Source organism: Mustela nigripes, chromosome 6 (assembly GCF_022355385.1).
Source record: "Mustela nigripes isolate SB6536 chromosome 6, MUSNIG.SB6536, whole genome shotgun sequence".
Taxonomy (NCBI): Eukaryota; Metazoa; Chordata; class Mammalia; order Carnivora; family Mustelidae; genus Mustela; species Mustela nigripes.
In genome coordinates, this window is record NC_081562.1 from 87,863,240 (window position 1) to 87,876,995 (window position 13,756).

General features: G+C 49.9%; 2 protein-coding genes across 3 annotated transcripts in view; both read left to right on the forward strand.

The window, feature by feature from the left end:
• Window positions 1–2,349: 2,349 nt before the first annotated feature.
• MFSD5 (major facilitator superfamily domain containing 5) lies at window positions 2,350–4,749 on the forward strand. The gene is made up of 2 exons (XM_059404871.1): window positions 2,350–2,539; window positions 3,133–4,749. Exon 2 carries the CDS (start codon window positions 3,151–3,153, stop codon window positions 4,501–4,503), a length of 1,353 nt encoding a protein of 450 aa, XP_059260854.1. The 5' UTR covers window positions 2,350–2,539; window positions 3,133–3,150; the 3' UTR covers window positions 4,504–4,749.
• Window positions 4,750–10,805: 6,056 nt separating this feature from the next.
• ESPL1 (extra spindle pole bodies like 1, separase) overlaps window positions 10,806–13,756 on the forward strand; it is a 23,383-nt gene continuing 20,432 nt past the window's right edge. For both annotated transcript variants that reach the window (XM_059403229.1, XM_059403230.1), the window contains exons 1-5: window positions 10,806–10,941; window positions 11,434–11,526; window positions 11,694–12,752; window positions 13,040–13,144; window positions 13,310–13,430. In XM_059403229.1, the coding sequence (XP_059259212.1) occupies window positions 11,446–11,526; window positions 11,694–12,752; window positions 13,040–13,144; window positions 13,310–13,430 (1,366 nt within the window). In that variant the 5' untranslated portion in view covers window positions 10,806–10,941; window positions 11,434–11,445. The remainder of the gene's footprint in view (window positions 10,942–11,433; window positions 11,527–11,693; window positions 12,753–13,039; window positions 13,145–13,309; window positions 13,431–13,756) is intronic.

The window sequence follows — 13,756 nt, forward strand, 5'->3', positions numbered from 1 at the left end:
TGCTTCTCAGTTCTGAGGGGACAGGGGAGACTTAAGACTAAATGATTTTTAATAGGTCCCACAATGTGCAAAAATAATCCAAAATAATGTAATCTTGCTGTAAGTCTCTCTCTGCCAGGTGCTTCTGAGCAAAATGTAGCTCAACAATGGGAGAAAACTGGCCTCCCTCCTGGAGAACAGAAACCCAGGAATGTAAAGCCGTCCTGTTCCACTTCTGCCTTCATTCAGGATGACCTCCACCCTATGTTCTCACTCACTGAATGACCTTGGGGAAATGGTTTTTGAGTCTTTGTGTTTCTAGACGAATGCATGGGAATGACTATTCCTTTCTACTCTGTAGGATTTGCCAGTTAGGAATAAAGGCACTCTAGAACTTGCAGGATATAAATCTTAGCTGTTTACTTTGTCATAAGAAAGTATTTTTTGGAGTGATTCAATCTGTTAAGCACTGGACTCTTGATCGCAGTGTCATGAGTCCAAGCCCCGTGTTGGGCTCCACACTGGGCGTGGAGCTTACTTTAAAACAACAACAACAACAACAAACTATTTCTCAAAATATAATCCCAGGCTCTCCCACCTCTACCCTCCAAGCCTTAGTATAGTATATCACCTGTGCAAATGAGTGAACTCATTTGATCTTCTCAGAAACCACATGAATGTGGAACTGGAAAGATCTGGGTCCCAGTTCTAACTCTGCCTCTTACCATGAGATTCTGGGCCTATTATCTAAGCTTTCCAACTGTCAAGGATAATAGTACCTACCTTATGGGTTGTTGTGACAGGACATAATTAATCTATAGCAGATGGCCCAGGAATTCTTAAAACAGAGTTTAGATGCATAGATAGGTAACTGTTTGATGAGTGTTACCAGCTAATATGGGCCAGCACTTTTTAGACTAATTTATATGGATTCGCTTACTCATTTATTCATCAAATATTTATTGCATGATTTTTACTTACCAATAACTTTTTTATTATTATTATTTTTTAAATCTCTGCACCCATCATGGGGCTGGTATCTGCCTCCCCCCATCAAGAGTCAGGTGCCTTCCAACTAAACGAGCCATGCAGTGCCCCCCAATTACTGTTTTAAGTACTGGGAATACAAGTGAACAAATAGATAAAAATCTGTAGGGAGAAGAGATAGTACGTAAGTAAAATATATAGTGTGCCAGATGGTTTTAAGTACTATGGAGAAGATGCAGCAAAGGGAATAGAGGCTAGAAGGACAGTAGGGAAATAACTAGCGGAGGTGGTGCTGCTGCTGTTTTAAACAGGATGGCCGAGGAAGGCCTCTCTGAGGTGACATTTGAACAGAGAACTGTTGTGGGTATTTGGAAAAGAAACCAAACCTTTCAAGGCGCAGTATGCAAAGGCCTGGGAGATAGCCAATACAGATGGAGTAGAGAGTCTGGAGGGTGAACTGTAGATCAGGTCAGAGAAGTAGCGGAGGAACAGGGGACAGAGGGTTTTGTAGGTTATTATAAAGACTTTGGCTTTTATGCTTAGTGAGATGGAAAGCCATTGGAGATACTACTAAGGCTGGAGTACAGGGAAAATAACCTCTCCAAGGTAACACAGCTGGTGGTGGTAAAAGTGGGCATTCAGGAACAGGGCTGAACTTTATTAGCCTTGGGGTTTTTTGTTTTGTTTTGTTTTGTTTTTTTTAAGATTTTATTTATTTATTTGACAGAGAGAGACCACAAGTAGGCAGAGTGGGGTGGGCGGGGACAGGCCCCTTGCTGAGCAGAGAGCCCCATGCGGGCTCCATCCCAGGACCCTGCGATCACGAGCCCAGCGGAAGGCAGAGGCTTAACCCGCTGAGCCACCCAGGCGCCCCTTTTTTAGACTTTTTTACTTGGGCACTTCTCTCCTGTGACGGCAGGCAAAGGAACTGGGACATGAAGAAGTCGAAGAAGTCGTGTGGCTTGTCCAAGGCCACGCCGTGGTAAATGACAGGGGTGGGATTTGAGCCTTAGCCCGTCCTCATGCCGGAGTCCAAGTCCTTAACACCACACTACCTCCCTCAGGTGTCTGGGCCATCCTGACGTCGGGCCTGGAGATCACTATAGTGAGAGAGGAGGAAAACCGGGGAGCCGGCTTGGCTTAGGGCAGCGGTGTTCCTTCGGATGCTCCAGACAACGAGTCTGCGGGACTGCGGGCATTCTCTCTGTCGCGGAGGGAGAGAGAAAATGGGTCTTTATTTCGGGGCAGCCCCGCAGGTACCGGGGAGTCGAAGTAGCGGGTGTCCCGGGAAGGCAGCGGACGAGGCCAGTTTACCGCAGGCTTGGCTACTTGGGCGCCAATCTTGAGCACTACGGGGCGGAGAAGGGGCGGGGCTTGAACGCCTCACCCCGTCACGTGACGGGGCCATCATGGCGGCGGCCAGAGGCCTACCCGGCTCCCGGAAGCAGGCTGTGAGGGGCGGGCGCGCTGCTGGAACCCGAACCGGAGTAGGAGCCGGAGGTAGAGTGGGTAGGGCGGCCGGGCGGCCTGGAGCCGGACGTGTCCGGGGCGTCCCCGCAAACCGGGGCAGCAGGTGAGACGGGGTCTGGGCGAGGTGCGAGCAGGTGTGGCGGCGCTGGGCTGGGGCTAGGGGGCGCCGGGGGGTGCCTATGACCCGGAGGAGCGGGAATCCGAGATGCACGCGCGTGACCGTGAAGCAACTCAGGAGGCCTGCGCGGGCGGGAGGGATGCCCTCGACAAATGGAAAGACTTTGAGGCTAAAAACGAGCTCTCCAGAGAGATTGGGGGGTAGTAGAAGTATGCAAAAGGTGTAGTGGAAGAGGACAGCACCCCCTTAATTTGTGGAGCAGGGATTATGGGATTAGTGTATTAGAGGGACTCACTCTTCGCTATGCCAGGCAAGGGTGGGGCGAATATTCAATCTTCTCCGCTCTCCTCTTACCCCTCCCTGCCCCACAGTGTCCTAGGAGACCTACTCTGGCGGGCCACTCCTCCCACCCACCCGACTGGTCCCTCCGGTCTGAGCTCTAGGGGAGTGGAGTTGAGGGGTGGGGAAATGCATTTGGGGGGGTGGGGGAGTGAAGCTGACTTCTGCTTAGACACCCAGCCCCTTGACACGTGCTACTTGGGCAATGGATGTGATTACGAGCCCCCCTTCTTCTCTAGGTCGTCCGGGGGCCCGCCATGCTGGTGACCGCCTATCTTGCTTTTGTGGTCCTCCTGGCCTCCTGCCTCGGGTTGGAACTGTCAAGATGCAGGGCAAAGCCCCCTGGAAGGGCCTGCAGCAACCCCTCCTTCCTTCGGTTTCAACTGGACTTCTATCAGGTCTACTTCCTGGCCCTGGCGGCTGACTGGCTCCAGGCCCCCTACCTCTATAAACTCTATCAGCATTACCACTTCCTGGAGGGTCAGATTGCCATCCTCTATGTCTGTGGCCTGGCCTCCACAGTCCTTTTTGGACTGGTGGCCTCCTCCCTTGTGGATTGGCTGGGTCGCAAGAAGTCTTGTGTCCTCTTCTCCCTCACTTACTCTCTGTGCTGCTTAACCAAACTCTCCTGGGATTACTTTGTGCTGCTGATGGGCCGAGCACTGGGTGGGCTGTCTACGGCCCTGCTCTTCTCGGCCTTTGAGGCCTGGTACATCCACGAACACATGGAGCGCCATGACTTCCCTGCTGAGTGGATCCCAGCTACCTTTGCCCGAGCTGCCTTCTGGAACCATGTGCTGGCTGTAGTAGCAGGTGTGGCAGCTGAAGCTGTGACCTGCTGGATGGGACTGGGGCCAGTAGCGCCCTTCGTGGCTGCCATCCCTCTCTTGGCTCTGGCTGGGGCCTTGGCCCTTCATAACTGGGGAGAGAACTATGATCGGCAGCGTGCCTTTTCAAGGACTTGTGCTGGAGGCCTCCGCTGCCTCCTGTCGGACCGCCGCGTGCTGCTGCTAGGTACCATACAGGCCCTGTTCGAGAGTGTTATCTTCATCTTTGTCTTCCTCTGGACGCCTGTGCTGGACCCACATGGGGCTCCACTGGGCATTGTCTTCTCCAGTTTCATGGCTGCCAGCCTGCTTGGCTCTTCGCTATATCGCATCGCTACCTCCAAGAGGTACCACCTTCAGCCCATGCACCTACTGTCCCTTGCTGTCCTCATCGTTGTCTTCTCCCTTTTCATGTTGACTTTCTCCACCAGCCCAGGCCAGGAGAATCCAGTGGAGTCCTTCATAGCCTTTCTACTTATTGAATTGGCCTGTGGGCTCTACTTTCCCAGCATGAGCTTCCTGCGGAGAAAGGTGATCCCAGAGACAGAGCAAGCTGGCGTACTCAACTGGTTCCGGGTTCCCCTGCACTTACTGGCCTGCCTGGGGCTCCTGGTTCTCCATGACAGCGATCACAAAACAGGCACTCGGAACATGTTCAGCATCTGCTCTGCCGTCATGGTGATGGCTCTGCTGGCAGTGGTGGGGCTCTTCACCGTGGTCAGGCACAATGCCGAGCTGCGGGTGCCCTCACCCACGGGGGAGCCCTATGCCCCTGAGCTCTAACCCTGTTCCAGAACAAGGGGGCTGAGAAGGACTCTTGGATCCCACCTCTCCTGGGTTGTACAGATCCCTCCGTGACTGACTTTGCAACTCTCTGGCCCCTCAGCCTGCCCTGGGGCCCCTCCTGCCAGTGCTTTGAGTTGGAGAGCACGTGGGGGATGATGGCCTAGAAACAAAAGGCCAAACATTGACTCTGTGTTACTCCCTCTCCCCGTTCCACTTAAAAATAAACACTTTTAATCGATTGTTGATGTGATTCACTCATCCTCACCTGCACCCACTTCCATAATTCCTGGTGAGTCGGAATCTGCAGAGTTCGAGGATAGAGACGGGCTCACCCGCAGAAGGCATTTGTATTTCTAGCCTTGTGAAGACTGTCTCCGGCTTAAACTGAGAGCTGTAGCCTCTTAGCAGAAATGAGTGGGAAGTGCCTGAGGCTCTGAGGTCTTCTAGATCTTGTCACCTTGGGAACAGGTATTGTCTCTAGTTGCCCAGCAAGACCCTTGCTCCACATCCAGAGTGAGACAGTCTCTGGAGCATGTAGGGTGAATGCCCATGCCACTGCACAGACATTCCAGGGTCTCCAGTTGCTTCTGTGACCACCGGGTGGGGCAGATCTGGGACCTGCCTGCAGAAATGAGCTTGCGGCTCAGCACGTGTATGCTACCTACCTTCTGCCTTTTTCTAGCACCACCTGGGGCTACCAGGTCCTGTGTCCCATATCCTTGCAGGAAACCTAAGCAAAGGGCTAGCAAGGGGAGAGAACAACGAATGGCTGAGGGACTGGGACACCCTGTCTGTACCTGATTCTTCCCCACCCAGCCTCAATGAGGGTGAGGAAGCCATCAGGGCAGGAAACAGTACCAGTTCTGTGGGCCCCTCCCTGCCTCACCTGATTTTATCTCCCTTTCCTCCTCCCACCAAAACCCAGGCTTCTCAGGGAAAGCGGAGCCAGCCTTAAGAAAGGTGGGGATGAAGGGAGGGTAGGCTCAAGGGTATGTCCTGGAATGTGCTTGAGCTGGAGATGGGGGGACCCACCCATTTTTGGAAAGGGTTTGGCGCTATTTCCCTGGGTCCCAAGCTACTTTCCAGACAGGAGGATGCAAGATGTACCAGGACCTGCAAGTTCCGACCTGTGTGGAGAGATAACATCAACTAGGGCTACAGGAATGCAGCGTGGATGTGCTTCTGCAGGGGAAAATAGGGGGAGGAATGAGTGGGGGGCTCAGGTCCCTATTCAGTGAAGGGGGGAAAAAGGGGTCCCCCACCCAGACTGCAGGGAATAGAAGTTGAGGTTAAATACAGAAAAACAGATACATTTTCCTTCCCCCATCTTGAGGCTGAGACAGAGTCCTCTTGCAAAATTCCACTTCCTCTTTCTGCTCTATTGAGCTGAACGTAGATATATTTTATAGTTATTTGTAGACTCTCCATCTCTCTCTGCCACAGTGCTGTCTCCTTGAGGACCGGAGCAAGTTGTGTCTTCTTTGCCTTTGTCTATCTATACAGACACGCAGTAGGTGCTCTGCTGAGGCTGTACATATCTGGCTGTACATATCTGGAGAGGAGAGACTAGCTCACACCTTGCATTTCAAGAGCTGCCCATTTGGGAAGTCTACTAGACTAGAGTCCAGAACCTAGTTAGTGATTTGGTCTTTGGGATGACAGTAATTATTTACTAATGGAAGCATGAGGGAGCCCCCACATTCCTAGGCAATAAGGAAATAGAAGAGACAGACTAATGAGGTTCCTTTAATTTTGTCCCTGCTGAGCTTTCCCCAAAGGGGTTGGTGGTGGGTAGAGTGGGAAGGACTCTCTCTCATCAGAGGCACAGGGAATTAAGAGCTCCAAGGCATCTTTGACATTGTCCATTCAGCCTTAAATATATTTTTATTAAGCATCCGCTGTGACTGGGCTTCTTGCTGCCTGCCTAGTGCCCCTTCTATGACAGGTATTACCTGTGTTCCCTGGGTCTTTGCCGATCTGCCCTCCCCCACCCACCCTCGCTCCCTCATCTCAAGCCTCATCCTGGGAGAAGGGCAAGAGACCAGAAGTGTTTGGCCTCCACTATCTGGTCCACTTTTTGGTATCTGCCCCTATGGGTCAAAGGAGAGATTGATTCACTGGGCGCACTGCTTATGATGCTGTTCTGGGAGGCCGTACAGGCAAGTGGTTAAGAGCATGGAACTGGAGCCCAAATGCCTGGGTTCAAGTTTGTGCCTTAGTTTCCTCATCTGTAAAGTAGGGATGATAATACAGTCTCTACCCCCAAAGGGCTCTTTTGAGGATTAAAAGCATTATTGTATTTAAGTGCTTAGAACAGCACTTGGCCCACAGTGTAAGCACCACATAAGTGTTTGCTTTTATATTTTATTTTAAAACTTTTTCAGTCCAGCTGAGGCTAACCAGATCTGGTTAGAAGAATGAATGGATGGACCTGTCATGAGGTATAGAACTTTCCAACTCATCCCAGTTGCTGGGTGATTCCCAGAAGTGTTTATCCTTGGTCCTGGCCCAGATAGAAGTATCAAGCTATTTGGGAGGCCTTCTGCTCTGGGGTATGTGAGCAGCTGAGTAGGGTGTCAGTATGTTCCACTTGAACTCATTTCCTCTTCCTCAAGTGGGAAGGTCAGCTTGGTGTCAGACTTGATACACACCACCATCTTTCACTAAGAGGCTCCTAATTTTCTGACTTCCCATCCAGCTGGACACATGATTATTTGATTTGGAACTTTTAAGTGATCCTGAGGAGAGCAGAAACATCCCAAGGAACCAGGAGCCAATGGACAAGAAGGCAGGAGGATTGGGTCATGAGGACGGCACTGGGTTCTGAGGCCTGGAGGACTATCTCTTCCTGGAAATTCCCTGCTCAGGAAGAGGAGGGGCTTTTCCCAGCTAATGGCCATGGCCCTTTGGCTAGGTCTAGATTCTGTTCCCCATCACTGTTTCCCTGACCCCAACCCTGTGGTTCTCTCTGTCCATTTTATTATTTTCTGCCACCATTTCCTCACAGAACCACGAATAGAATTATAAAACAAACAAAAATTTGTCTTGCTTGGGATTAGATCTAATGTTATAAAGATACTTCATGGGGCACCTAGGTGACTCAGTTGGTTAAGCAATAGCCTTTGGCTCAGTTCATGATCCCGGGGTCCCGGGACTCGAGTCTGCTCGGGCTCCCTGCTCAGTGAGGAGTCTGCTTCTCCCTCTCCCTCTCCCACATCCCCCTGCTTGTGCTTTCTCTCACTCTGTCAAATAAATAAAAATAAAATCTTTAAAAATACTTAACATTTGCGTTAAATTTTTTAAATATTTTATTTATTTATTTGAGAGAGAGAGAGACAGAGATAGTGACAGAGAGCACTAGCGGGAGGAGAGGGTGAAGCAGACTCCCCACAGATCAGGAGCCCAATGCAGAGCCCGAAGTTCCGTAAGTATTAAGAGATTAATACTTAAATATTAATCTTAAGTATTAATCCAGGACCCCAGGATCACAACCTGAGCCAAAGGCAACTGCTTAACTGACTGAGCCACCCAGGCGCCTCACTTTAAATTTTTTTTTTACAGGGGCGCCTGGGTGGCTCAGTGGATTAAAGCCTCTGCCTTTGGCTCAGGTCATGATCCCAGGGTCCTGGGATCAAGCCCCACAACGGGCTTTCTGCTCAGTAGGGAGCCTGCTTCCCTTCCTCTCTCTCTCTGCCTGCCTCTCTGCCTACTTGTGATCTCTGTCTCAAATAAATAAATAAAATATTTTTTAAAAATGTTCGGAGTCTAATCCATAGACTTAATATTAGGGTTTTTTGTTTTGTTTTCAGTAAACTCTGTGTCCAACATGGGGCTCAAACTCATGACCCCAAGATCAAGAGTCCCATGCTATACTGACTGAGCCAGCCAGGTGCCCCAGTTGTTTGTTTTGTGTTTGTTTTTATTTGCTTTTAATTTTTTTTAAGATTTTATTTATTTATTTATTTATTTGACAGAGAGCATTAGCAGGCAGAGAGATAGGCAGAGAGAGAGGGGAAAGCAGGCTCCCTGCTGAGCAGAGAGCCCCATGCGGGGCTGGATCCCAGGACCTTGGGATCATGACCTGAGCAGAAAGCAGAGGTTTTAACCCACTGAGCCACCCAGGTGCCCCATTGTTTTTGTTTTTAAATAAAAATTAAATATTGTGCACCTGGGTGGCACAGTCATTTAAGTGTCTGAGTCTTGGTTTCAGCTCAGTTCGATCTCAGAGTTGTGAGATAAAGTCTTGTGTTGGGTTCCATGCTCAGTGCAGTGCCTGCTTAAGACTCTACCCCCTCTCGGCCCCTCCCCCAACATGTGTGTGCTTTCTCTCTCTCTCTAACAAATCTTTTTTGAAAATTGAATCAAAGTGTTGAATCATTCTCTTCTGCAACTTTTTTTTTTTTTTAACATAACAGTATATCTCATTTTTCTCTCTTTAAAACAGCTGACATCCTCAGGAAGCCTATACAGCTATTCATGTATCTCTGACACCTTTGTATGTCGGTACATACAAGACATAATTTTTATTTGACAGACAGAGATCACAAGTAGGCAGAGAGAGAGGAGGAAGCAGACTCCTGGCTGAGCAGGGAGCCCAATGCGGGACTCGATCCCAGCACCTGGGATCATGACCTGAGCCGAAGGCAGAGGCCCAACCCACTGAGCCACCCAGGCGCCCCCAAGACATAATTTTTAATGGCTGCGAAGCACTGTTAGAACCTTTGGAAAGCTTTTCAAGGCTATTCTATTTGAGGACAGCAGAATCCCTGGGAAGCAGTGAGGCTTGATATTACTATCCTCATTTGACAGATAATATATGGAACGGGTACTAGAATCCAGCCCCTCTGTCCAACCTCAAATTCAAAGTTCTTTCCACTTTCCTGTGCTCTTTATAAGCTTGGGTTTCAGGTGAGGGACTGAATTTTGTGACTCAGGTTCATACTGGTCAGCATGTATCAATCTCTTATACTTAAGGAACTTCCTACTTTTTGTAAGAAGTATTAGAGGAATAAAAAAGGATAAATTCTTTGCCTTTAAGGAGTTTAGAATCAAGTAGATATAATACATAGGAAAAAAGTCCTAGAACACTCACTACACAACGCGTAAATAAGCACCAACTGCTAAGGTGTAAGCAGAAAAAATGAGTAGTGTGAAAATTAATGTGTTTATTCATCATTCACAAAGACCTCTGTTTGGTCCCTTACCCTACAAAAATTATGTATGTAATGTTTATAACATACATTTGCACCGGCATTAGTATTATCATTCCAGCACTGAGATTCTCTGGTGATGTTCTTGTCTTTATTTTTAAAAAATAGTCTTCTCTGCTCCATTCTGAGCTCCTAAAAGAGGTTGATGACGATGAAGAAAGACGATGATTGGGGTGCCCACTGGCTCAGTCAAAAGATCATGCCACTCTTGATATTGGTGTCCTGAGTTCAAGTGCCACATTGGGTGTAGCGATTACTTAAATAAATAAATAGGAAGGAAGGAAGGAAGGAAGGAAGGAAGGAAGGAAGGAAGGAAGGAAAAGAAAGGAAGGAGGGAGGGAGGGATAAGGATGAATTATCCAACAGAATTCAGGAAAAAGTGAACTGAAAGACCTGAATTTTTGAACTGAATTCTTTGGCGGAGGAAGGAAAGAAACAGCGCTAACTGAATCTGCACGTTTGGGGAAATAGTACTTACCACCGTAGGCCATTAAGCACTGTGAAATATCCCAGTGAATGAGTTTTCCTGGTTCTTCCTCCCTCCCCTCTACCCTCCAACACCCATCAAGAGCGCTAGACCCTCCATCTTCCTTATACGATCCAGTTGATAGAGCTGATATAAAGAGCAAGGCTGGAAGGCAGAGAGCTAGAAGTCGCCGTGATACTCCTGTCAGTACCCTCAGAAAATTATATTTTTTAAAAATTCCAGGAAAGGCTACGCCCTATTTTCCCAGTAACCCAAAATGCGTGAATTCCAAGCAAGTTCTTTTTGTCGTCTTGCCTATTTCTCTTCTCTCGAAATTTAAACTTTCTGAGCGCTGAAGATAAAGAAGAGCCTTAAGAAGGTACAGGGCTGGCCCTCCCGATAGCTACTAAGCGACGGATAGGTGAGATCTCTGGCTTGGCCAGAAAAGTGGGGAAACCCACGCCCCCAAGAGGCCTTAACGCCCACAGCAGCACGACCCCGCCCCCGGCGTCACGTGACAGGACTGCACAGCGGGTAAACTACAACTCCCACAGCGCCGCGCGGCACGCCGGCGTTTCAAAGCTCTCGCTGATTGGTGACTGGACATATTTGAAAGGCGGGGGCTGGCGCGGAAAACGAAGGTTGCATCTTGGATCCTTGCGGAGTACTCATACTGGCTACTGAGTCCTGGACTTGGGAAGGAAGCGACCTCTGGGGCAATAAGGCCTGAGGGACTCGTAAACGTGTGTACGTGCCAAGGTGAGGTGGGGAGGGTCTCCGGCGCTGACTTGAGGGAAAGGTGGAGGCGGCTCTGCGAGAGAAAGTTGGGAGAACTCAGGACGTCTTGGTGGGCGCAGAACTCGGTGGAGGCCTCAGGTGTGGGGCGTTGGGGTGGTGGGATGGGTAGTGAAACCTGGGATCAACCCGGAGGAAGGAAAGGTGGAAGCGTCCGTTTATAACGGGAGCCCACTGTCCTGGCATGGTGTGTTTTTTCCCCGAGAGGATTTTTCCTTTTTTTTTTTTTTTTTTTTTTAAAGTAACCTCCACACCCATGGTGGGACTTTCCAAGTCCAGACCCCCGAGATAAAGAATCATATGTTCCACCAACTGAGCAGTCAGGCGGCCCCTCCCGATAGGATTCTGATGGGATTCTTTGGCCTCCTTCTGCAGCCTTCAAGCCCTTCTCCTGTCCTCCATTTAACTCCATTTAGAATCTTCTCCGCCTTCTCTAATCCTTCTCCTTTCCCCCAGCCCTCCAACGCCATGAGGAGCTTCAAAGGAATCAACTTTGGGACCTTGCTAAGCACCCCGAAGGAGGCTGAAGAATTGCTGCCTGACTTCAAGGTAGGGGTGATGTCTAGTTCTGGATACACCTGGCTTCTCAAGATGAGCTGTTTTGGTTTTGTCTTATTTAAGAGATAGGTTAATAGGAGATCCTCTCCTGAGCAACCTCATTTCTAGTTTTCTTTCACTATCTTGGTAGTCCCAATCACATCTTCCTCTCTTCTTAGGAGTTCCTGTCCAAGCTTCCAACTGGTTCACCTGGCTGCCGATCTGATGCCGAGAGGAGACAAGCTTGTGATGCCATCTTGAGGGCTTGCAACCAGCAGCTGATGGCCAAGCTGGCTTGCCCTCAGCACCTGGGGAGCCTGCTGGAACTGGCAGAGTTGGCTTGCAATGGCTACTTGGTGTTCACCCCTCAGCGCTCACCTCTCTACCTGGAACGAATTCTCTTCATCTTTCTGCGGAACATTGCTACACAGGGAATCCCAGACGCCACACTCCGATTCGCTCAGCCCCTCCATGCCTGTTTGGTGCAGTGCTCCCGCCAAGCTGCTCCCCAGGACTACGAGGCTGTGGCTCGGGGCAGCTTTTCTCTGCTTTGGAAGGTGGCAGAAGCCCTGGAGGAACGGCAAGCTGCACTTTCAGCTCGGCTGAAGGCCTTGAGCTTTCTAGTGCTCTTAGAGGATGAAAGTACCCCTTGTGAGGTTCCCCACTTTGCTTCTCCAACAGCTTGTCGAGTGGTGGCTGCCCATCAGCTATTCGATGCCACTGGGCATGGTCTGAATGAAGCAGATGCTGATTTCCTCGGTGACCTGCTCTCCACACATGTGATCAAAGCCTTGGTGGGCGAGGGAGGGTGTTCTCCTGGTGCTCTTTCTCCCCAGAGGGCCCTCTGTCTCTTGGAACTCACCCTGGAACACTGCCGTCGCCTCTCCTGGAGCTGCCACCATACTAGGGCCACCAGGGTAGTGGAGAAGGCCCATGATTACCTAAGGAACACCAGTCTGACCACCAGCCTCCAGTTATGCCAGCTTGGAGTTCAACTGCTACAGATTGGGGAGGGAGGATCTCAGGCACTGGCCAAGCTTCTGATCAAGGCATCGGCTCTCCTGAACGACAGTGTGGAGGCACCGTCACCCCCACTGCGGGCTTTGTATGACAGCTGCCAGTTCTTCCTCTCTGGCCTGGAGCGAGGCATCAAGAGGCGCTACAGACCTGATGCTGTTCTGGGCCTCTTTGCTTTTCTCAGAGGCTACTTCTCCCTCCTCCGGCAGCTGCAGGATGGGGTGAGTTAAAGACCTAGAGGTAGGGTGGGAATGTAGTTCTGCAGACTGGCAGTCTAAGGTCTTTGGTAATATCTGAAAGCCCTAGCTCCCTCCTTGGTAATTCACTTTCTGGATTATGCCTAGCCCACCCACCAGCAGCCTAGTCTACCCTGAGAGGGCAGTGGCCCTTATCATATTCCTCTTTTCTACTCCCTGGGCTGAGTCTGCTCTCTGGGACACTGGGTCAGTCTTCAGCTTGGAGCTCACGCTTTACCTCAGCTGCTCAAACCAACGCCTTTCTTCCTCAGGTCTGTGGGGACGCCTCCCAGCAGCAGCAGTCTTTAGTTCAGATGCATTTTCAGGGACTTCACCTCTACACTGCGGTGATTTATGACTTTGCACAAGGCTGTCAGGTACAGTCTGAGAATCCAAACTCCTGGACAGGCCTGGGGTCTGGGGTTGCTCCTCTGCTTGGTAGACCTTTGAGATGGCTTTGGCTTTGGGCTTGGGGTGGGGTAGATGTCAGCTTAGACCCAACTCTTTCTCCTCTCATCTGCAAACCCTTGTTGTCCCTTCAGGTAGCTGATAGGGCCGACCTGGCCCAGCTAGTGGAAAGTTGCAAATCTACTGTGGTCTGGATGCTGGAGGCCTTAAAGGGCCTGTCAGGCCAAGAGCTGACTGACTATCTGGGCATGACCGGTTAGTACCTGGGGTCCCGAGGCAGGGGGGGATGGTCATCACTCACTAGGCCAACACAGGGCACTTGCTGGATGGTTCTAACTATCGTGGGGGCTCCTTATGGCTTAAGGAGGACTGAAAAAAAAAAAAAAAAGTAAGCCCAAGTGAGCCTATGTTTAACAGCAGTAGAGAAGTAATGAGGCTAACTTATAATAGCGGATGTAAGTTTTTCCCCATTGACTTTGAAATATGATTTGGTGTTTCTTTCATGAAAATGTTTATACCTGATATGCAACTTTATGACCTTTCTACTGTTTAAAAAAAAATTTTTTTTTTTAAAAGATTGT